This window comes from Cetorhinus maximus, chromosome 3 (assembly GCF_964194155.1).
Source record: "Cetorhinus maximus chromosome 3, sCetMax3.hap1.1, whole genome shotgun sequence".
Taxonomy (NCBI): Eukaryota; Metazoa; Chordata; class Chondrichthyes; order Lamniformes; family Cetorhinidae; genus Cetorhinus; species Cetorhinus maximus.
Window position 1 is genome coordinate 131,109,293 of NC_135881.1, and position 24,900 is coordinate 131,134,192.

The 24,900-nt window shown below is 43.6% G+C and overlaps 1 protein-coding gene across 1 annotated transcript in view; it reads left to right on the forward strand.

The window, feature by feature from the left end:
• Nucleotides 1-24,900, forward strand: part of pde11al (phosphodiesterase 11a, like) — a 320,949-nt gene that overhangs the window by 245,403 nt on the left and 50,646 nt on the right. The window contains exon 14 of the mRNA XM_078535174.1: nt 12,796-12,886. Within this exon, the coding sequence (XP_078391300.1) occupies nt 12,796-12,886 (91 nt within the window). The remainder of the gene's footprint in view (nt 1-12,795; nt 12,887-24,900) is intronic.

Sequence of the window (24,900 nt, forward strand, 5' to 3'; positions counted from 1 at the left end):
TAAAATTTTAACATCTTTACCTACTCCACCCTGTACACATAAAAAGACTTTCCCTACACATAAAAAATCTTTAAACATTTCTGCAGCCTGCTCCTCAGAACTCCCTTGGGTAAACTGAGAACACGTTCCCACTTCTGTACCTATCACAACTTCTTCCTGTTTTACCAATACGTAAACCACGGTTTTTCCTGTGCCTGAACCTCAGAACCCACAGCACTTTTACTTCCAGAACGTTTCTGCACCCCAATAGTCCCAACAGACTTTCCCTGTAATTTCCAACACACTGACTTCATGTGTCCAACTTTATAACAATGAAAGTACCTCAATTTTCAAGCATCACTTTGATCCTCGGCATCTTCCATTTTAGCCTTAGAAGAAACTTCCTGGGAATTTCCCCCAACTCCTTCTCTTCCCTGACTACCCAACTTCCTTTCACCTTCTCACTTTCTATCCTTTGATTTAAAAGGGTGATGAAACAAATGTTTAGCTCTATGAACTAACTCATAGCAATCAGCTACCTCTGCTGCTTGTCTTACTGTTTTAACCCTCTGTTCCTACACATGAGTTGTAACTACCAAAGGAATGAATCTTTAAATTCTTCCAAAGGAATTATTTCACTAAGTGCTGCATGTGTGATCTCTATCTTTAATCCTAATCCACCAGTCAAAATTACTTTGTTTTACTCTCTCAAGCTCAATATAAGTTTGCCCAGGCTGATTTCTCATATTCCTAAATTTCTGCCTGTATGCCTCAGGAAGCAACTCATATGCACTCAAAATAGCCTTTTTTTGCCACATCATAGTTCACCGACATTTCTTCTGACAGTGAAGCGTAAACCTCGTGCTCTACCCACCAACCTGGATTGTAACAACAATGTCCAGTTTTCCTGTGGCTATTTCATCTGTTTAGCTATCTTCTCAGATGAAATAAAGAATGTTTTAACATCTCTTTCCTCAAATTTCAGAAGAACTTGATCAAATTTAAATATCTCACCACTAGGTTTTAGTTAAAGGTTTTCTCACCATTGGAACTTTCCTCAGCATCTGATGTTTCCTTTTTAAAATCCAGCTTTTTAAGCCGATACTCTCTGGGCAAAATTTTGCCCTTGGTGGGCGCGCGGGCGGACAGCTGACCCTCGCTGCCGAAACGGGGCCCACCGCCATTTTGAGTGGGCGGTCCAATTAAGGCCCGCCCAGCAGCCTTCCCGACAGGAAGTGCTATGCGCTTCCTGTGCAAGGGGGGAGGGAATCCCCAGCTGTCAAAGTGCTCTTTCGCGCATACGCGCAAAAGAGTGCATTGCTCCCTGAGACTAAGTGCTGTCTCAGGGAGATTGGTGATAGTGCACAAAAGTTAAAAAATAGAAAAATAAAAATATTGTTAACATGTCCCCCTCATGTGACAATGTCACACAAGATGGGACATGTTAATAAAAACGACATAAACTTTATTAAACTTTTTAAAAACGGACATGAAACCTCATCCCGCCAGTGGATGAGGCTTCATGTTTTATCAGGAGCCCGCTAGGGCTTCTGGCCTGCCCGCCAGCCTTAAGGTTGGACGGGCAGGTCTTTAATGATCTTAATTAGCCTGTCAATGGCCTTAATTGGCTGATTTCGCTGTCCACCCGCCTTTCTAAAAATTTAAAGGGACCGGGATGACGTCGGGGGTTCCTCCCGACGTCATCCCGTGTCATTTTCCCATCGGCAAGCAGGCCCCGCCCCCAAATCGCCAACGGGAAAATTTTGGCCTCTGTCTCTTTCCTTCATTCTCTCTTCCATTGCTAACCTTACCCTCTGGAGATCAAGTTTTCACATTTCCATTTCTTTTTAAAATAATCTCTCTTTTTCCTTTTCTTCTTCTGCTGCCTCTAGTTCCAGTTTTTTTCATTTCCAATTCTTTTTTCTTTCCGTTTGCCTCCAATTCTCAGTTCCTTTGCTTGTTCAAGTTCAAGCCTCTTCATTTCTAACTGAAGTCTCACTACCTCCAGCTGTGACTCACTAGTGTCAGGTATCACTTCCAACTTTAAATGCTGTGCTATCACTTCAACTACGTCTGCTTTCTTTGCACCTACAGGTAACCTCACTGCAACTTATCCGCCAACTGTGTTAACTTACCCTTAGATACTTTTTGTAACCGAATCAGAGTTATTTATTCTACTTCCAAAGAGGTTTTAGCCATGGATACACACATTTTTGCAGTCTCACCACTTTAAAAAACCTCACACCCACTCCTGAATTCAAAGTGCTTCTCATACTCGTAACCTTAAGATTCACCAATTCCAACCCAATCAAGTAATTTCAAATATATCCTGCAAAGAGCCCCCAGTTTTGTTATGGCACAGTGGATGGTAAATGCTGAGCTGCTCAAATCCCAGGGGAAATCTCGAAACAGCTGCCACAACTGTTTTGCAATTCGTATGTTGATTTTGAGATGCGTGCCTTGAATTCAGTAGTAATAAGTCCACCGAGTCTTAGAAGTTTTTTTTTACAAATCTAAATTAAACATTTTGAATAAAAGAAATGATTTTAAGCACATACATAGGTCTACAAATTACTACTCTGATGACTCCTGAATCCCCTCATTAATCTAACTCCCAGCTACACCTCCATTACAGTAAAACAACATAGATTTCAACAGACCCAGGCAAAGTACACAATATACTGGACAATGATTTTTAAAATGAATTATTTTGGTTTCAGTTCCTGGTGACAGCAACTTGGTACATAGAGGCTGGGGGCTTTGCACACTTGTTGGATCTTAGAATGCCTTCTTCTTACACATAACCTCATCTTATTTATACAGGTTTCTCCCTTTTTATCGTAAATCCCAATTGTCCCAATATGTCTTTGCAACTTTACGTTTTCCATAATATAATCCTTTCATAGCACTCATATTATCAGTAATCTTTGGGACAAATAAACACACTGTTTGGCTTAGCCTCTGTTGGCTAGGTTTAACACCTTACCATCTCTTTGAAATCCACGACTCTGGTTTATCTAAAAATGCAAATATTCTTCACACCTCACATTCTAAAACTTCAGCCACGTTTACATATTTAGCATTTCAAACCTAGTTTTCCTTCTGATACATCAAAGCACCCAGACCAGCTGTCTGTAATTAAATTAAAACCCACACACACACCTACACACAGAGAAACTAATCCAAACCCCACTATTAACCTACCTTTACAATAATATTATGAAAATGATTAATCATGACAAATTATTTACCAAATGCATTTCCAGCAAATGTCCTTGGTATAATTCCTTTCCTTATGATAAGATAGACCATTATGAAAGGAGGCTCATCTAACTCACAGTGACTGATGTCAGGAAGTCCTTGCATCTCCCTTTATTAGATATACATTTTTAAATATATCAGCTCAATCAGATTGTTCTGTAATAAATGCTTTAGAGTATAACTTTCCTTCAATATTCTAGACTCATGGGATGGAATTTAATACCCCCTCCTGGAGGTTTGTTTAGAGGCCCGGGGTGCTATACGATCGGGCGGGAAGATGGGGAGTGGAGATCCCGTCATCTCCCTGACTCCCTCCAATTAAGTCCAGGGCAGGAAATGAGAATGGCCTTCCTACCCAGAGGCCAATTGAGACCCTTAAGTGGTCATTTAAGGGCCCTATCCTGCTGCCGCTAGTATTGAGCTAGCAGCTGATACAGGTCACACCATACAGGCTTGTGGCAGGAAAATCCTGGCAGGTAAGCCTGGGGCCTGGTAGGTGAAGTAACATTGTAAATGGTCCCAGGGTGTGTTTAACATGAACTGCTGGAAATGAGGTCTCTAGGAACTTGCAAATATTTATTAATATATACAGCTATGGACAGTGCTTGATATGCACGTGGCTCCTTCCAGAACCATTTCTCTCTGAGCTCTCACACATGATCTGACACCAATGATGACGTATGTTAGCTATTAGCATAATAGCTATTAAGCCTTTATACTACAGTAGGGCGTTTCCTCCTCCCCAAACACTCTGTGCGCGTGAGGCACCCACCAGTCTGGAGGAACCTGAAATGAGACACTCCCTTCTCTTTATGTCAACATCCCCAAATCCTTGCCGTGGCCTCCCTGTCTGGTTCTGGCGAACCCGCCTATTCACCTTTGTCCTTGGGCTCCTTTGTCGCTCGCTAGTGTAGGCCACACTGCAGTACTGGCAGTGGCTGGCAGCTCTCAGGGGCGGACATCCACCCCACACAGGATTTCCAAGGGGAAATTCCCCTCACTGGAGCCGGGAAGGCCGATGGTGGGCAGGTAAGTGTCTGATTGGAATTTAATCCTTTTGGGCCTCTGAAAATGGCTTCTTCCGCAACCATTAAATTCCACCCGTAGAGTTTAATCTCGTGGAAACTTCATACAAAATGTAAAATAATTAGCAGAAAATTCACATATTTCTCGAATACTTTGCGGAATTCCCCAGTTATAAATATAGTGATGGTTTTCTAATAAATCGATTTTGAGTTGATTAAATCAGTTTTTCTCCTTCTGAGCTTTTTTCAGCATGCGTAAGTGTTCCTGATCTGAACAGTGTACTAATAGGCACATGTTTAAGAACAACGGTTCTGATCCCTGAACATGGGAATAGGTCACTATATTTACAAACAGAATGTCCAGTTTGGACTTAAATTGACTGACAACTGTGCACTAAAACAGGGATCTGTGTGCAGGTTTTCTCTCATGAACTGCATGCAATACCTAGCCTTATCTAACCAGTTGCAATCCATGTTAGCGCACAGGCTTAATAAATATTAATAGAAAATATTATCAGTTGAGGGAAAAACAGAATATTTTTGGCTCTCAAAAAATACGTTTTAGCACTTAATTGAAGTTTAAGATTTCAATGACGTTCCTAAAAATGTTATCCTCAAGGATTCTTTTAAAGTCAAGACAACATTAAACTTCCAAGTTTATTGTAAATTGAAGCCCTTCCTCAGTTTGTAGTGATATAGTTGGTGTATATGAGCCCTCAACACAGCAACCTGCATGTATTAGATTATGATCAAGATACCAATATATTAAATAGTTATCTTTAATGTAGACAATATTTCTGAGTGACTGAATACTGATTCTGACCACTCCAGCATTGTTCTGTAGCAGGCTAAGTGGCAGCGGCAATCAAAGTTGCGATAACTTAATACATTTGCGATCACCCTTGATAGTAATGGGATGGAGCTATTACAACTCTTTTGGTGTGGGTCACTGTGGAGCATACCAGGAAATTATAGCATGCCATAAGTAATTCCTTGAATTTCAGTGCCATAATAATGGTGTAGATGCCCCATTACTATTACACAAGTTTTCAGTGATATTATCCATCCACACTTCCAGCTGGGATCTGAAAAAGAAAACAGTTTGATTTTCCTATAATCTGCAGCAGCTGTAGGAGGTTAAAGCTGTGAGAAAGCAAAGTGAAGATCATCTACCGTCATAACTTATTTTGTTTGAATCCGTATATCCATCCAAGATTAAGATTGGTTTAATATATTCTGTTTGTCCAGATTCCACTTTATAAAGTAACCAGATTCTAAATGCTTCAAGGATTACAATATAGTTTGATTGTTATAAACAATGAACCAGCTGCACTGTTGTTTGGGCGTAGAAAAAATTGCTGCGCTAGCGTTCTGTGCTTCCTATGCTGGAGGTTTGTGAAGTCATTTACAAAATTATGATGACATTTATGAAAAATGAATCATCCAATTTGTAACACTGCAAAAGTAACATGTAAACACACTGTAGGAATTACATTTCTCAAGTATTATTTTTGGTGTAAAAAACAGAAAATACTCAGTATGTCTGGCAGCATCTGTGGAGAGAGAAACAGGGAGAAAATGCTGAGTATTTCCAGTATTTTCTGTTTTTATTTCAGACTTCCAGCATCTACAGTATTTAGCCCTCATTTTTTGGTTCATTATTTGATGAAACCTTCCCCAGGATTTAAAAATCTAAGTATTAGGTAATACCACAGCATTAGAGTGTTTGGTTGGACATAACCAGAGTGACCACATTGTCATATATTTTTATTGTTTATTTCATATCTGGTGCAACCTCACCCCAGGACTCCTCCTGTCCTGTATTTCCAGGGCAGCGATGTGGGAGATTGCTGGGAGTTTCCTCTTGCCGCTTCATTTGCCACTTTGTTTTTCTTTGAGTATGCGCACTGGGCTCCTAGCGTAAATTCACCCCTCCTCCTCCCGCACCCCACGCTTCCACATCTCTCCTCTACCCACTTCACATCCTTTTCCCCTTGTTAAAAGTCCAATAGACTGAGATTTTAAGTTGCCCATGCCATATTTTAGTGGGTGCATGGGAAAGATGTTCAAAGGAATTTTGCCAGTTGTAAAGGTGGTTGGAAAAGCTGCCAGAGGGACAATGGCTGACTTTAACAGAAGAGTCTGTTGGTCAAGGTGGAATAATTTGCCAATGTTGTAAGTTTCTTTAATAATTGTTTTGAGCTTTAAATGGGAGATATTGTCAGGGAAGGGCACCTAGAGACAGGTCTAAAGTGAAGTTTCTGCACGCCAGTATTGGACTCTGAGATTGCTGTTCCTCCCCGCTAGGCATTGTCCATTTTGGAAGAGGCTCCTCCTCCAGTGAGGGGGAGAGAAAGAGAAGGAGGAGGAGGAGGACAGCTGCCCATGGATAGGCTTAAGGTTCCTCCAGACATCATCCAGAGACTTTTGAGGGATTTTGCTGCCTGCAGCCAATCATATTGCATAAAGATTTTCACAGATGCAATATTCAGGCATGCCAATGAATTCATTTCATTTAGTGATGCAGGTCAGAACGCATATTCTGTATTCCATCAGTGAGCTACTGGGTTTGGCCCTCCATGACAGTTGCCAGTCTCTCAATAGAGGAAGGAGTGTGTTCTGTAAAGTGGATCGTCGCAGTGCTCATGGCCCGGGTGGACTCCTCCACTGACTGTGCCATTGCACACAACCCCTCTGGGATCTCTGCCATATCTTCGTGTACTTCCCGCTGCACGCCCAGCATCTGCTGCCAGAGGCTCGTCATCAGCCTGGGGCTCAGATCTGGGTTGCCTCCAACACTCCTATAAGTGCCAGAGGCCTGAACTATCTCAGTCGTTAACAGCTGGTCTTGCAACTGCCATGTGCTCGCACCCTTTGAGCCAACTCATGCATGCCCACCGAGATGTGTGTATCTGCGCTGGTGTTAGGTGCAGACCAAGGATGTGATGTTGAAACCTCTGAGGATTTCTCCTCCTCCTCAGAGGTTAACGTTGGTCCATTGGGGGGGGATGGCTGCAGCTGCCATGTTTCACCTGTGAGAGCATTTGAGATGACTTCAGAGAGACACACTTCCTAAAAACACACAGTCAGATATTGGGAGATGGTAACCAGAGTTTAAACTTCAGCCCCTTTAACATTGAGAGACACATCATCCCCAAATTCAGCAAACCCCCTAAGTCCAAACCCATCAACGCCACCTCCCTGCCAACTTCCCCAGTTCCCATCCACCACCCCCCTCCGCCCGCAAAGCACTATTTTTGCAGGAGAGAGCTATGCACCCTTGGAATCTCAGCGCTCTGGGGCTGTCTGCCAACCTTGCCCAATGCTGCGACTCCACTTGTTCTATGACATTTCCAGTACTTCCTCTTCTAGAGGGTTGAAAATAACTATATTTGGTTGACCGCCTGTGGTCCTGGCTCTCTCTCAGGCATTATGTGCCCTTTTCTCCTGTAAATCAAAAGGGACTGCTACTGAATCTGCTGTGCAAATATCATGCTTTCAATTGTGTATCCAATATACCCTTTGTTGGTGATCAACAATTCTCAATGCTCCTTGCTAACTAACAGAGGTCGGAGTTCATAAGCCCTCCCCATCCCAGCCAACAGGATCTTCCAGTGCCATGCAGAGTGCCTTCTCTGCTTCATGCTGCCTTGTGCACTTGGCCAAGACACTAGGCAATCCCACCCTTGACACACATCACATCCTCACACCCTTCCATATAGGTCCATCTGTAAATCGATTACACACTCACAACGACATCATAAGAGGTCATTGAGCTTCTTATGGCACTGCAGCCATGCCCTTTGGATGACCCCACAGCTGCTGACCTCCTCTGCAACCTCCATTCAGGCAGCTTTGGTCTGGCTGGGACGTCTCTTCTTCCCTTAAGTGGGCATGAGGACCTTCCGTATCACTCATATCCTGGAGTATGGCTCGCAGGGAGTCATCATCAAACTGTGGGGCCATCCTTAGTCTGGGCCCCTCCACAGCTCCTTCCTCCATTCATCCAGCCACATGATGGCTTAACAGCCTCTGTGGCGAGACAAACAGAGTTAAAGGGAATAAATGTGGTCTTTTTTGTAACACTTGTTATTCAGAAGGGAAATGAGACAGGTAAGGCCAGATGTTCTTTCCTCCCTGGCAAGGGTCCTGAACACTAACTGCTGGCATAGTAGTAACCGAAAGGGAAAAACAAACTCTTAGCTGCTGCTGCCCCAATAGTTCAATGGATTTAACACTCTTCGTAGTAAAATCTTCTGACTCCAAATGCCTACTTCTGCTGCACCTGCCACCAACCCCTGCCAGGGTGCCTTTAAATGGGTAGCTGTGACAGACTTCCAGTTCACAGTCTGACCCACTGTCCCTGGATGTTCCACCTTAGAGGCCCAATTGGGCATGATACCCAACCTTCCCTTACTATTTGGCTGGCTTCCCACCAGTGGCTATTAATTGGCTGCAAATTGCCACTAAGTGGCTGCAGGACTTCAAGGTTGAGGCGCCGCACATTCAGGTGAGGGCACAGACGAGTTGCTTTTTCCCAGCTGACTACAGGGGCAAGGGCAGCAAGGCGTTTGGGACGGGTTGTGGGGGCAAGGGCTGCACTGCGGTTGGGGCGAGTTGGGTCGGGGCAACGGCTACACTGTGGTTGGGGCAAGTTGAGTTGGGGCAAGGGCTACACTGTGGTTAGGTCGAGTTAGGGGAGGGCAAGGGCTGCACTGCTGTTGATGGTAGTAAACAAGCACATGTGGGGGGGTGGGGGGAAGTGGCCACACATTAGGGAAAGCTTGTATAAAGTGACCATTCCTCCCACAGCTGAGACAGTTCCGGAGTAGCCACATTGACATGCTTGGAGTCAGGCCTCTAGTTTATCTGCCCACTCAAGCAATGCAGAGGCATCAAAGTGCCACCAAATGCTTGAGAGCTTTTCACCCCTCAGACACAAACTGCAAACTAAAAAGTGTTTTAATGGACTACAGAACAGTTGGATGACTGGGCACATTGAACAATCTTTTTGCTAAAGCTGGCCGTGGAGCAGTCACTGGCGGAGGCACTCACAGCCCCTCCCAATGTCATCATTCAGGTTTGGACCAGTCTCCCCCATGGTTCAAGCTAACAGTGCAGCCTTGCAGTGTGGGGTTGGAGAATGCCTGCAGCTGAGCTGAGAGCACAGTATGCAGTCCAGTGGGCGAAAATGCCATCAATCGGTCAGGTGGAGTGGGACGGAGATGAGGGGGTTTTGAACAGCCATGCAGCGCACTAACTCTGGCTATTCAAGTGGTGGTCAGCACCCTCTGGGATGCATTAAGGAGCCTTCAGACTTAACCAAGAGAGATTCTTAGTACATCCATGCTAAACCATGCATCCCTCTCTTTCATCCTCTAGGAGGAGTACATCAGGAGCATGGAGCCTGGTGACCTAGCTTTATGCTTCATGGCTTACAGAGAGCTGAGATGAAGGAGAAGAGGGCAATGGAGGCACTTGGCTGGGGAGAAGGAGGAGCAGCACCCTCAGGAAGAAGTGGCGGCTGGGGATCCTGCGCATGCCACTGATGGGCCACAGCGATCCATTACTGGTTGGCACCTAGCTAGACGCAGAGTTTTTAGACGGCATTTGTCATTCCTGCAGATGACCAAGAACCAGTGTCGCCAAAGACTACACATGTCTAGGGAATTGGTCAGGCACATTTGGCAGCTGCTCCAGGATTTGGCACCACTGGTTCATGGAGGGCACCCACTGCCAATGGCTGTGAAAGTGACCACGAAAGTGACCGCAACAGTCAGTTTTTATGCCAGAGGTTCCTTTCAGGGCTCTACAGGTGACCTCTGTGGGATATTGCAAGCCTCCACCCACACTGACAGAATGATGGAACTCTGTGACAGCTGCCCCAACATTCAGGCAGCAATGACAAGCACCGTCGAGGTGCAGGCATCAGTAATATATCCAGGGAGTGTGAGCCCGGACCATCGCTTTAGCCTGAAGGCTGCACAAAGCACAGGGAAGAGGCCCTGGACTAAGACACCTGCCATTATCTTGTGCAGGGACCAGGGTTTCATCCGAGGTTTTACCAAGGCCGCATCCTGAGATCCACACTCAGTGCCATGTGCCGCCATATTAACACACTCGACCTCTCTCTTCAGCAGCACCGACGCATTCTATCTCAAAGCTGTTCTTGTTCCCAGTTTCATTTTATTCTTCTGCTGCAATGTTCCAGTGAAGCCCAACGCAAACTGGAGGAACAACACCTCATCTTCTCATTAGGCACTTTACAGCCTCCTGGACTTAACATTGAGTTCAACAACTTCAGACAATGAACTCGCTCCTCCATCCTCACCCCCTCTTTTAATCCCCTTTTTTCCACACTCATTCTTATTTTTTATCCTTTTTTAGCACTAACCACTACCATTAACGCTCCTTTTGTCCTTTAGCTCATGACATCTTTGCCAATCTCTCCTTTGTCCTGTCCTATCGCTGGCCTTCTATCCAACTCCACCTGCCCCCCCTCCCTTAAACAGTATAAATTTCATCACATTTCCTCTTCTCTTCAGCTCTGAAGAAGGGTCATATGGACCCGAAACGTTTACTCTGTTTTTCTCTCTCCACAGATGCTGCTAGGGCTGCTGAATTTTTCCAGCATTTTATGTTTTTGGTCCAAGGTTTCACATCTTGAGTGAAACGAATACTGCTCATCACAACAAGGAGCCATAGTCAAGGAGACATTCTTGGGAGTTTATTAAAAAAGTGAACATTATGTACAAGTGATTAACACCTGTGCCCAGGCTGTACAACTTGTGGCTCAGTTCATAGCACCCTCGCCTTTGAATCAGAAGGTTGTGGGTTCATGTCCCACTCCCGGAAACCAAGAACTGTGAATGTACTCGAAAGAGTTACATGCGATCTGTTGATAACTCGAAAGAGTTACACCTTCTTGGATGGGAGGAAGAGCACCTCGTGAACCTGTTCCTGGGCCTGGCCAGGTTGGCCATTAACAGGTCCAGGCAGCGGGTGATCGAAGGGGGAGTCCCGCCCGATTGTTTGTCCCTCTTCCGCGGCTACGTTCGTGGCCGGGTGTCCCTGGAAAGGGAGCATGCGGTGTCTGCCGGCACCATCGAGGCCTTCCGTGCCTGGTGGGCACCGCGGGGACTGGGGTGTTTTGTTGACCCCTTTAATCACATCTTGGTTTGATGTTTGTAAGGTTCCTTTAAAGTTTTTCCTTGATTTTACAGCTGACCTGACTTAGGGGCTGTGCTTGATTTCTCCCTTGTTATTGTTAATTTAGTTAATTGTTTTAACTCCTTACACCTTCTTGGGTGGGAGGAAGAGCACCTCGTGAACCTGCTTCTGGGCCTGGCCATGTTGGCCATTAACAGGTCGAGGCAGCGGGCGGTCGAGGGGGTCATCTGACCTGACTGCCCCTTTTCCATGACTGTTCACTGCAGAGTGTCCCTGGAGAGGGAGCACACGGTGTCTGCCGGCACCGTCGAGCCCTTCCGTGCTCAGTGGGCACCGCAGAGACTGGGGAGTCTTATTGACCCTCTTGATTACATTTTGGTTTAATGTTTGTAAGTTTCATTTAAATTTTGTCTTTGTTTTTGCAGTTTCCTTCTAAGGCGCTGCTTTTTAATTTGCCCCCAATTTTGTTACAGGGCATTGGCACTAACCACCGCTGCCACCGCCTCCCATGCTGGATTTGTCACCTTGCTGGCCTTCGCTCAGAGCAGGAGTAGAGGACATCGCGGCGGGCCTCCATTGCGTCCAATAGGCCCTCGAGGGAAGCGTCAGTAAATGTGGAGGCAGCATGTTTCCTCCCTTTTGCAGCCATGATTATGCAGCAGCTTCTTATCTCTCAAAGAGTGCTAGCTCTTTGCAGGGACAGCCTTTAAATATGGCACCCAGTTTACTGAGGGCCTGAGGTGACAGTGGGGTGGGCGAATGAGACACTGCCCTGCCAGCAACCCAGCATGCTTCCCAGGAATGCATGATTAATGAGGCGGGATTGGGACAATATATTAAAAGCCGCCATTGCGGCCAGCAGGTAAAACGTCCTTTTTCCCATCCGTTACCACACAGTGCAAATCTGGACGAATCAGCCCAATTTCTTTTCTTAAGTAACTTCCAGAACAATAGTGCAAAATAAACTAAACTTTTTTTTAAGTAAAAAGGCTTTGTCTGCTGGGTTATTTTAAATGGAATTTCTCATTCCATGGGTAAGAAAATACACACACATTGCACACACACATACAAATCCATTCCTCACAGATAACTTCAGGGAAACATATTTAGAGCGTCCTTGACACAACTGTAAACTTTTGGCTAGCTTTCGATTTAACTTTATACATGTGAAAAAGTGTGTACAACAAATTTAGCACAAATGAGTCCCCTTTTATGTGTGTTCAAATTTCACTAACTACAGCTACTGACTAATAAGTTGTGATTTAATGAACCAGGAGATCCATGCTTTAATATGAACACAAGTTTTTAGCACTGAAGTTCTGATCATTCTTACAGTTTCTACCAATTGATTCTCCTCCAGGAGTGGGTCTGCTTTAGCACAGCTGTATGGGACGTCAGCCACTCTGGAACACCATCATTTCAACCATGCTGTAATGATACTGCAGAGTGAGGTAAGCCAACAAAAGCACTTACTCTGGACAAAATTAGAAAAAAAAATGCTGCTATTTGCAAATGCAATATAAACTGTAGAAAGGGTATCAGTTTTTAATAAACATGGTTGCTGAACTGCAAAATATCATGGTTTATAAATTATACTTTTATGCATTTATAGCATGAGAATTTATAGTGTGGTAATTATTAAGCCTAACTTTAATACCAAATATACATGCATGACTGCCCACTCTATGCAAAAGCCTAGGAAAGCAAGGGTTTTATTACAAATGAAAGTTTATGCTTACGAGGATTCTTTAACAGGAATCAAGTTGATTAGTGCCACACAATTGGTTTGTTATCCAATAATTTATGCCCTCGCATTTTTTAGCAAAGTACAGTATCAGATGAATTGCTATCTCCATCGACCAGCAAGCTTTATTCATGTATGAAACAGTGATACAAGTTCTAAACCATTACTTCTTACAAGTTGTAATTTAAATATATTTTTATTATTAAACTCTATGCGCAGGTTTAACTAACAGGGAGCATTCACTGACACACAAAACTTTACTTCCATCTTTGCAGTGACAACCAGTTTCCATCCATATTTGCCGGAACTTTCAAGAAAGGCCTATTAAAACTAAATAAAGGATTATCCAGGATCATCTTGGAGCTCCCCAAACACAAATATATGAAAAGACCTTTAAAATCAAAATTGTTGAAATGGCTGTTCATTTTGAACAGTTTATCTAATTTATCTAATTAGCTTACCAGGAACCAATAAGTTGGAAATCTGCCAATGTTGTCAGCAAATAGTGAATTCTTGCATGGATGACAGGAACCCTTTTCATTTATTATTTAGATGCTACTGGGGAATTTTACTTGGCATTAAAATATAAGTCCTTTACTCCCAACCTTATTAGTTGTGTGTAAGTCAAACCTGCGTTTTTATAGGGTTCTCCAGATCTCGTGCCCAGCCATTTAGCACAACTACTGTAGAATCATTATAAATATCCTTTTTAGCTGTTTCTACCTTTTTCCCAGGATTCCACAAATCTCCCATTGAGAAACCCTTGTGGAAATTCCAAGTGATTATGTATTCAGCCTGAAGGTCTTTCTGCCATCCACGCTCTTGTGTGTCAATCCATTCATTGTATAATCCATTCCATGTTTTCTCTCCAAAAATATATCATCTCACCTTTATCCTCGTTAAACTGCATCTGCCATCCCTTTGTCCCTTCTGCCAACTGTGTCTTTCTGAAGACTTTAGCCTTTCAATCCCTTAGTCAAATCTCCGACTTTTCTGATGTCACAAATTTTGAGATTATGTTTCCTCTGTCCAAGTCCAAATTATCCAAACGTCGAGAGAATAAAAATTAGTCCCTTGGTTCCTGAGGTACACCACTTCCAACTCCTCTTCAATTCAAGCAAATCAACCCAATTACCCCAACTCTTTGTTTCCTGAGTGTTAAACAACTTTCCCTCCATGCTGCCACTTTTTCTTTTATGGTACAGTTTATATGACTAAATATTTCTAAGTATGTTGCGAAACATCATTCCTCATTTAGCCTCTTCTACAGTGAGCAATTCCTCATCTTCATGATTTCAATCACTATCCCAATTCCTCTTGCCCTCTCTCTTCTGAATTCACTGTCCTCCTGCCTTCACTAAATCTCTCCATCTATATAATCTCTCCTACCCATGACTATTTCCTCAACTTTAGCATTTCCTGTGGCTTGTCGACTCCCACAGTCTTGATCACTGACAAGGCCATCTCTGATAATTCCCTTGTATCTATCACCACCCACAGCCTTCTAAACCACTCCAATTCCACTTCCTTCTGCACCTTTCCCATGGGGGAAAATAAAATCATCCAGGTCACTTACCAATCGGCACTTTCAAAATTCCAACTTCCGTTCTTTGACCTGCCATTCACCATGGTAGCTGTTGAATTTCCCAATCATTCCATCACCATCGACTTTGATGCCCTTGTCCCCAATTAGTCACCATTTTTCATTCCAATAAGAGGTATGGACTTTAGTGGTACTTAGCTATCCATCATCTAATTTGCTTGGATGCATTAAACTCTTCTGGGCCTTACTCTCCTCTGTTAAGCATGACAACTACTCTAGGATCATCCAAGAGAAAAAGATAATCCATGGCCTCCTTTCTCCAATATTATCTTACCTCTTTCGATGCCTCTCTCCTGTTTCTTCCACCCTAACCTCCAAAACAAATGTGAGGAGCTTGTGGTATTTCTTTTGTCACCAAACTGTAGACCTTCCTTTCAGCTGCCCTCGCTGCTTCTCCCCTTCCCCTTGCCTACAAAGTCAACCTGCCTCCGAGCCTCCACCTACTCTAGCCCTGGTCCCCAATCTTCCTGCAATCTTTGTCCAATAACCCCAATCCCACTGCCTTCTACAAGTTAATTTTGTCCATGGGATCCAACTCACACGCCCTCAACCCCATTTCAACTAAACTGGTGATCACCTAAATTTCCTTCCTTTCCCATGTTAGTTGGCATTGTTAAATGGTTCATCTCCACAGGAACTGTCCTAATCATTTTCAAAAGTGACTTCAACCCCTCATTAAAAATCCCACCCTTTTTCCCTCTGTCCATATAAACTACCACCCCCATCCCCACCCTCTCTTACCTCTCCAAAGTCCTCAAGCATGTTGTTGCCTCCCAAATTTGTGCTCATCTCTTCTGCAACTCGTGGGTTCCCTCCCTTAACCTTCCAACTCTCCACCTCCTTTCATTTGCTCAATGTTAGTCACCCATGCCTAACCGGTGATGTTTGAAGAAGCATATCAGAATGATTTCCACCATTAAAGGAGTTATGTAAATGTAAATTGCTGTTGCACTCAAATAACTTCTGATACTATGAATGGATTACATTTGCTGATACCCCGTTTTCTATTCAATTAGTCATATCTTCACATATCTTCAAAAATCTTGATGAAATTTGTTACACAAATCAATGCTGGATTTCCACAGATTTCTAAATTATCATTAATTTTCTTTAGAATTTTGAATTCTAAAAGTTTGCTCAAAACAATGTATTCAGAGCAAATAACCTCCCTGTCTTTAACAAGCTGCGCTGCAGAGACATTGAGACCTGAGAATTGAATTCCAGAGGCCTTAACTAGGTAAACTGTCATTTAAACTAGGGCTGGGAAAGTATAAGAACTATACTAAATTTATAGCTTAACTAGTTAAACTACTTGATATAACTACAAATAATAGTTGAATAAATAAATTACTTAATTAATTAAACTAATGCTAGTCTGAGATATTGTAGAGTAGATATTGTATCTGGACTGCAGAATGTGGGAGCTTGTTGCCGAAGCAAACACGTCTGCTGGAGATGTCACCATATTGAATCTTTCCTGTTTAGAGTCATTGAGTTGGAGAGAGTCATTGAGTTGGAGTGCAAAATGGAGAGACTCTGACACTTAAGGCAGGGGAAAGAATTTCGGGACAGTTTTATCTAGAATATAGTCACATCCCAGAGGCAAACATAAGTTCAGGAAAGGGAGGGTATGACTGACAGGGAGCCAGGTAGTGGGAATTTAGGAGAGATTAAGAAAGAGGTCTCACAGGCACTGGCCATGCCCAACAGATGGATTTTCATTGAATCAGGATGACTTGGGAGCCCTTTAAAAATGGAGGGTAGGTCCCGATTCTGGGATTCCCAACCCCATTCCCAGGATTTCCGATTTTCAGGAGTGCCTTTTGAGGGTATGGGGTGGTTCAGGTTGTGGGCCCGCACCCTGCGCTCCTGACCTGGCTGGCTCCATTGTGGGAAAGGCATGTCCTACTCTTGTGCAATTTTCATGGAGTTGGGCCAGATTTTCAAAGGGCTGTTGTTTAGAGATGAACCATAGTCTGGATGAGGGGACCTTTTGAAAGGTAAGTTTAAAAGGTGATCCTCATGCCTGATCCATGCCAAGATATGCCACCAACACACCCTCCTATGGTCCCTCATGACCCATTCATGCTAAGATATGCCTCCCACCTACTCCCTATGACCCTTCGCTCTAATTGATACCAGGGCTGTCAGTGAAGAATAAATAATAAGGCTTGGCTGATAGCCCAGAAATCTATTAGCCCATTGAAACACCTGAGCTCCAGGGAAAACATTGCTTGCTTGACAGCTCTGGCTTTCTGATGTATGCTATCGATTGCACAGTCTTTATTTACGTAAGATAAAGAGGTTTCAAGTGCTTACAATTTCTGCTATTGATATTTTAAAGAGCCTGGATGATTGACACTTCCATTGGCCTGTAGTAAAAAGGGTTTTTTATTCAGAAAATGGAAAGTTACCAATAAATGAGTTTTTAAAGCTGCTTTTACGCATCCTTTTGTCACTACAGGGTTCATTGTTTCTATACAGCGTATAGAGGGTGAATGGGCATGGAAGTGCCATAGCTTGGCCTGGGGAGATATGAGGAGCCATACCTTGGCAAGGGTGGCATGAAGGGTCATAGGGGTTGTTTGTGGGGCATACCTTGGCATGAGGAGCATGAGAGGCCATATTGGTTGTTTGGGGCATACCTTGGCATGGGGGCATGAGGGGCCAATGGGGGTATGGGAAGCATAAGATGGCATGATTATGGAGCATAGGGATAAGAGGGGTAAGGGCTAGAGGGCCTTACTGTTTTTATTATAACTGGGATGAAGTCCCACAACACCGAGGCCTTTAAACGACCCAAATCCGCACCCAGCAGCCCCTGTGACTACCTCCGAACTTTTTCCCAGGTTGGCTGGCCCGACTGCAGCCTGCACCCATGCCCACTACAATGAAAATCCTGTCCTTGCGGGCACTTCTTCCTGAGCCTGGCAGGCCAACTCCCACTACCCACCTCGAGGATGAAAATCCAACTTGACGCACTTACTAACTGTCAGGACAAGGAAAAGATTGCAGGAGGACATGCATAATGCAGACCAAGGCACCATGGCTCAGAAGCTGTCTGAGGGTGGGAGCCCAGAATAGTAATGTGGTAGTAATAGGGGAATAGGTAGCTTCTGCTGCAGCTAAGAATGAGAATCTCAAAGGGCGCATTGCCTACCTGGTGGCAGGGTAAGCAATATCTTATAGTGACTGGAAAGGAGCTTGGAAAGGGATGGGGGTAAATCCAGTTGCCATCGTCCATATTGGAACAAATGTCATGGGTAGGAACATGGTGGAGATACTGCTGAAATAGGATCAAAAGTGTTATGTTCCTTCTATCAGGTCGCTTTGCTCAGCGAACATGGTTGCACTCCTATCTACTGGTGAGTGAGTTGGTAAACAAAATACTACAGACACAGAGACCAATGTAAAATGAAGCACATGCTGTTTATTAACACGAGTAACAGAGCACTAACATAATATGTGCTTCTCAAGTATTCAAAAGTACTGATTAACATTGTAGCCTGCTCTACACAGCAATTGGGTAATACAATCACATGGTCAATCTGCTCACATTCTCTTAAAGGTGTATTTCACCACAGATCACCACATCCCTCCCCCTTTACCCGAAGGTAAATTACAATTATATCAACTGTTTACATAAATAAATTATTTACAAGTTCAGTCTCTCTGGAGGCTTCTTCAAATGTGTCAAATGTCATAGTTCTACGACTTTGGATGGTTTATCTGAGGCCTCCCTCTCAGGAGTCAACTGTCCACTAGGCTCTCCAGTAGGAACCTGTATGTTTGTCTCTTCAACTCCTTCAGGCTCAATGGATCCTACTGGCACTTCCAAACTAAGTGTAGTTCCTTCCACATGTGGTTTAGATTCCAACGGAAATGCTTGGTACATCTTTTCTTGTAGATCTGTTTCCCTTTTCCTGAATCTACGTGTCTCCTAATTATCCGACCTTCAATGAATATGTGATAGGAAAGGGGTCCTGTCACAGCACTAACTTCACCTAATAGTCATTTGGGCCCATCTCCAATGTTCTTTGCAAAAACTGTCTCTCCAACAGTGAACTTTCTTTCGCGACTGTGGTAATCGTATCCATTTTTCTGGGCCTCCTGACTTCTCTCTACCCTCCCCCCTAAATTTGGCCTTATGAGACTCAAATGTATCCTGAGACACTTCTTCATTGATAACTCTGTGAGGGCAATACTGGTTGTCATGTGTGGCGTAGTCCTATAGCTGAGCAGGAAACGTGATGATCTAGTTGCAATAGAATCTCCATCCACTTTTTTCATTCTGGGCTTGAAGGTCTGGACTGCCCTCTTGGCAAATGGCCATTGGATGCAGGGTGTTATGGCGAGGTCTTGACATGTGTTATGCCATTGAGACTTGGAAATCTTTAGAATCCCCCGCTGGTGAATGCTGTTCCATTATCAGACACTATTATCTCTGGCAACCTGTGTATCGCAAAACTCTGATGAAATCTGTCTATGGTGGCGGCAGATGTGGGTGATCTCACCTCGAATACATCCATCCACTTCGAGTGAGCGTCTATAATCAAGAGGAACATTGCGCCCAAGAAAGATCCATGTAGTCAACGTGGAGGCGGACCCATGGCCTTCCTGGCCATTCCTAGGGATGCAGTGGAGCAGAAGGGGGCAATTTCTGTACCTGTTGGCACTGTGTGCAGCACTTAACTAAGTTTTCACTTTCTGTGTCCGTCCCTGGCCACCATAAGTAGCTGCACACCAACATTTTCATTCTAGAGATTCTGGGGTGAGCACTATGCAATTCGGTCAGTAATGGCTTTCTTCCTCTTGGAGACACAATGACTCTCACCCCCCACAACAAGATGCTATCTTGGCAGGTGAGCTCATATCTCCTATTAAAATAAGGCTTCATTTCATCAGACTTTGGCTCGTTAGACCATCCCTGTAAGATTTGTTCCCTTATGTGAGACAAAACTGAATCACGGTCTGTCCACTCTCTTCTTTGTTTGGCATGTACTGGTGACGAATCCAGAAAGTTCAATAACAAGACAAGTTCTTGAGGAATTGAGACATTCACATTGCTGTCTTTTAGAGGTAATCGGCTCAATGCGTCGGCATTTGCAATCTGGCTTCCCAGCCGGTGGATAAAAGTATATTTGTAAGCGGCGAGAATCAGTGCCCACCTTTGGATGCGTGCAGAAGCAATTGGGGGTATTGCCTTATCTTCCCTGAACAAGCCTAGTAGTGGCTTGTGATCGGATACAATGGTAAAGTGGCAACCATGGATGTGTTTCTGGAACTTCTTGACGCCAAATACAATGGATAAGCCTTCTTTCTCCATTTGTGAGTATCGTCATTCTGCAACACTGAGTATTCTTGAGATGTAACCAGTGGGCTGTTTGGAGCCATCCGCCACCTGGTGGGAGAGTATTGCCCCTACTCTGTAAGGGGATGCATCGCAGATCAAAATTAATTCTTTCTTTGCGTCGAAATGTACCAACAGGGCCAATAATTGTAGCAGCTGCTCTACTGTTGTAAAAGCCAGTTGTTTTGGAGCTTTCCAAGCCCATCTGTGGTTTTTCTTGAGTAAACTGTATAATGGAACCAGTACTGATTACAAATTTGGGATAAAATGGCCATAATACTTAATCATTTCCAAGAAGGAGTTCTATGTCATTTTTTGGCGCTGGCACCTCACGAATAGCTATCAGCTTGTCTTCTACTGGGTGAAGGCCCTGCAAGTTGACCCTATGACCCAGGTAAATCATTTATTTTGCTTGGAAACTACATTTTCTGTTTTCAAACATACTTTGGCTTGTGAGAAACGCTTCAATACCTCTTCCAGGTTAGCCAGGTTTTACTGGGACGTCATTGAGATAAACCACAACATGGGCAAACCTTGAAGTAAATTTTCCACTGTCTGTTGGAAAATGGCACAAACCAATGAGACTTTGAAGGGTAACCTGGTATATTGGTATAACCCCCTATGTGTGTCGCTAGTCACAAAATCCTGAGAGGCCTTTTCTAGCTCGACTTGCTGATAAGCGTGACTCATGTCGAGTTTTGTTTATGCAGTTCCCCTTGCCAGCTTGGAGTACAATTCATCAATTTTCAATGTAGGATGCCTGTCCAGCCTGGCCACTTTGTTAACGGTCAACTTGTAGTCCCCGCATATTTGCACACTCTGGTCAGGCTTTAGTACTGGAACTATGGGCGCTACCCATTTGGAAAATTGTACAGGTTGTAAGAACCCCAACCTTTCCAACCTGTCTAATTCAACATCAACTTTTTCTCGTAACGCATAGGGGGCTGGCCTCACCTTCAAGAGTCTGGGGGTTGCCCCAGGATCCACGTGGATTGAAGATGGGAGGCATACTTCTAAAATGATTCTTGCAGATCTTTCATTCTGAGTTGAAAAATCTCAGTCCACTCCAACTTTATTTCCTCAAGCCAGTTCCAACCAAGTAGACTTGGACCCTCCCCTGCTACCGCTATCAGGGGTAAATTAACAGTCTGATTTCCATACTATGTTGGAACCTTGCATATATCTCTTACTGGAATCTCTTCACCAGTATACATCTATGATTTAGCATCTGAATTTTCCCGATTTAATGAGTGGACTCATCCATTCAAATATTTGAATGTATGTTCCCCTATAACTGTCGTGGATGCCCCTTTATCCAAGTTGACTTCCACTGTCACGTAGATTCGCTCTGTTTTACCCATTTTTAAGTTGTGTAGTGACTAAGTATCTGACTTTGCTTCTTCTTGTTCCTCTATTATGTGGATTTCGTGATTTATACCTTTTTGCTTAAAGTTTTGTCTTAATCTGTCTTTACAATATTGCATAATGTGTCCATTATGATGGCAGTAACAACACTCAATTCTTTTAAATTGTTGTTCACTTGCAGACTGTCTGGTTCCATTTCTGCTGTTATTATTGTGGGTTTTCTCTGTTAAACTATTGCTTTTTGCTGGCCTGTAAATGGTGGCTGTTTCCCACCTTTCCACAGAGCCCCGCGCTTCTGCACCATTTCCAACCGGTGCCTCCCTCCTGACGTGAAGGATGGAGCCATTTTGTGCTCCCTTGATTGCTTCTGAATCCCTGACTGTGCTCTCCATTGTGAATACCAACTCCAGCACCTTGCTGAAATCTAAATTTTTTTCTTACAACAACCTTTTTTGAATGGCATCTTCATTATCCCACATACTTATCAATCTCTTAACATGTCATTTATCGACTTCCTGAACTCACAGTGCTCTTGTCAGTTGTTTTAAGGCTGATACATAGTAAGCGACTGTCTCTCCAGTGGCGCAATACCTTGAATTAAATTTAAAACGATGCATTGTTACCGAAGGTTTTGGCTGAAAATGGCTTTTCACACAATTTACCAACTCATCAAAGTTCTTGGAATCTGGGGTGTTAGGTGCCATTAGACTACGAATTAGGCCGTATGTTTTACTGCCACATGTCGATAAGAGGATCTCTCACCTCTTCTCCTCCCCCTATATGTCATCGGCCAAAAAGAAGAATGTGAGACATTCAATATAATGTGACCAGTCATCGGCAGTCTGATCAAATGGTTCGATACGGCCAAACTGTGGCATACTGGAGGGAGATAACTTCGACAGCTATGATGAAGGTTTTACCTCCAATCACCTTTCAAGGTACGGCTGATTTACTTCTGTTTAATCTTCATGGCTTTTTTTGGTGTCGTCGACTGGTCACGTTTTGCCTCGTCACCAGTTGTTATGTTCCTTCTATCGTGTCACTTTGCTCAGTGAACATGGTTGCACCCCTATCTACTGATGAGTGAGTTGGTAAACAAGATACTGCAGATGCAGAGACCAATGTAAGATGAAGCACATGCTGTCTATTAACACAAATAACAGAGCACTAACACCATGTGCGCTTCTCAAACCAGACCATATTCTAAACTACTGATTAACATTGTAGCCCGCACTACACAGCAATTGGATAATACAGTCACATGGTCAATCTGCTCACATTCTCTTAAAGGTGTATTGCACCTCAGATTACCACAAAGAGTTAAGCTCTAAATTAAAAAGCAAGATCTGGAGGATAGATTTAAACAAAAACGGGCAGGCGTGCAGAGGAAAGAGTAATGAAAGGGAGGGCGTTGATGACAAGGGAGTAAATAGAGTTATAGAACAGGAGTCTAAAAAGATAATTAAAGATAAAATGTGAGGACATCCTATTAACATGGGTTAAGATGTCCGTGCAGCATGGGCACAGTGTCCATAATAAAATAGGGAAGCTGGGGGCAATCATGCATCGTGAGGAACCAGACTTTGTAGGGATTACTGAGACGGTGTCCCCACCCTCCTCCCACCCCAGACTACAAAGTTGGCGGGGCGCCCAGGGGAGGAATAGCTGCCCTGCAGCCATTTAACAGCTGCTAATAGACAAGAGCCAGGACCTTCGCCCATCAGGAACAGAACTCCTGCCTCAGATAGCTGCCAGCCAATCAGAGGATGGAAGCTCTCCTGTACCAGCAGGGCCACCAGGAACGGTGGTCACTGGTGGGCTTTCACCAGTGATCATCACTGGATCTCTGGAGGGAAGTAAGCATGGCAGGATGGGTTAGCAGGAAGGGGAACACTGGTGAGGGGGGGTTGGGGGCTGGAGCCAAAAGACTGGGGGGTTGGGAACCTGGGGGAAATTAGCCACCTCACACACCGTTCTACCCCCCCCCCCCCCCCCCCCCCCACCAATCCCCCCACCACCACCACCCAGCATCAGCCCACACAGGAAAACCTAATGGACTGGTGGCTTAGTGTGGGCCACTCCCACCTACTGCTTCCCCTGCCACTGTTATAATTGCAGACCACCCACTAGATTTAATGTGACCCATGCTTTCAAACCTGCTAGTCAGGGAGCATTAAACCCAGCCCATGGCTACAGAAAAATCAGGATTGGGAATTAAACATTGCAAGATATTTAGGAAATATAGAGAGAGGGAAAAAAAGAAGGTGGAGAGCTGTACTTATTAAGGACAATGGCAGTAGGAAAAAGAAACATAGCAATCAGAAAACAAAAATAGAATCCATATTGGTAGAGATAAAAGATAATAATGGTTCAATCGCACTAGTAGGTGTAGTCTACAGGCCAGCTAATAGTGGAATGGAAGTGGAGGAAGAAGCATGCAGACAAATTACGGAATTGAGTAAAAAAAAAGAACAATAATCCTGGGGAACTTTAACTATACTGATATTAATTGGACAGAAGAGGAAGGTAAAGGGGATAAGGAGTTTCTACATGTATACAGGAACTCCTTTTTAATGCAAAATATAAAAAGCCCAACAAGGGAAGATTTGTTGCTGGATCTAGTAATGGGGAATGAACCAGAGCAGGTAAGAGAAGTCAAAGTAGGCGAACATCAAGGCAATAGTGACCATAAAATAATACTGTTTAAAATGATGATTGAGAAAGACTTAAGCATGATGAAAACCAGCTCAATAGATTCAAGGAAAACTGAATTTTAAGGGCTGAGAATAGAATTTGGGAAAATAAATTGGGCAACAATATTGGCAAACAACAATATAGAACAACACATTTAAAATGGTGTTCTACAGAGTGCAGGAAAAATATATTCTGCTAAAAGGAAAGAACAAGCTAAACACTAGTGGGACTCCATGAATAAATAAAGAGATAAAGGAACAACTGAAGATTAGGAAAGAGGCATACATTAAGTACATAAACAGCAGTGGAATGCATGTTCAAAGAAAATAGGAGGAGATTAGAAGAAGCCAAAAAACAATTAGGAAGGCAAAAATTATTAAGCAACATAAAACAAAATAGTAAAATATTTTACAGGCACATCAGTAAAAAATGGAAGGTCTGTGATAGGGATAGGAGCAGCAATGGATAGGCTGGATTTTTTAAAATGTATTTGTTTATGAGATACATGCATCGCTGGCTAGACCAGCCTTTATTGCTAGTCCCTAATTGCTTTTGAGAAGGGCAACGCCATAGAGAGATGGCAGAAGTATTAAATAATTAGTTTGTTTCTGTATTTGCCAGGGAGATAGAACAGGTAAACATAGCATTGAATGATGAGATGAGTAATGAAATAAGTGCATTTCAAATAAAAAAGGGATGTATTTAATAA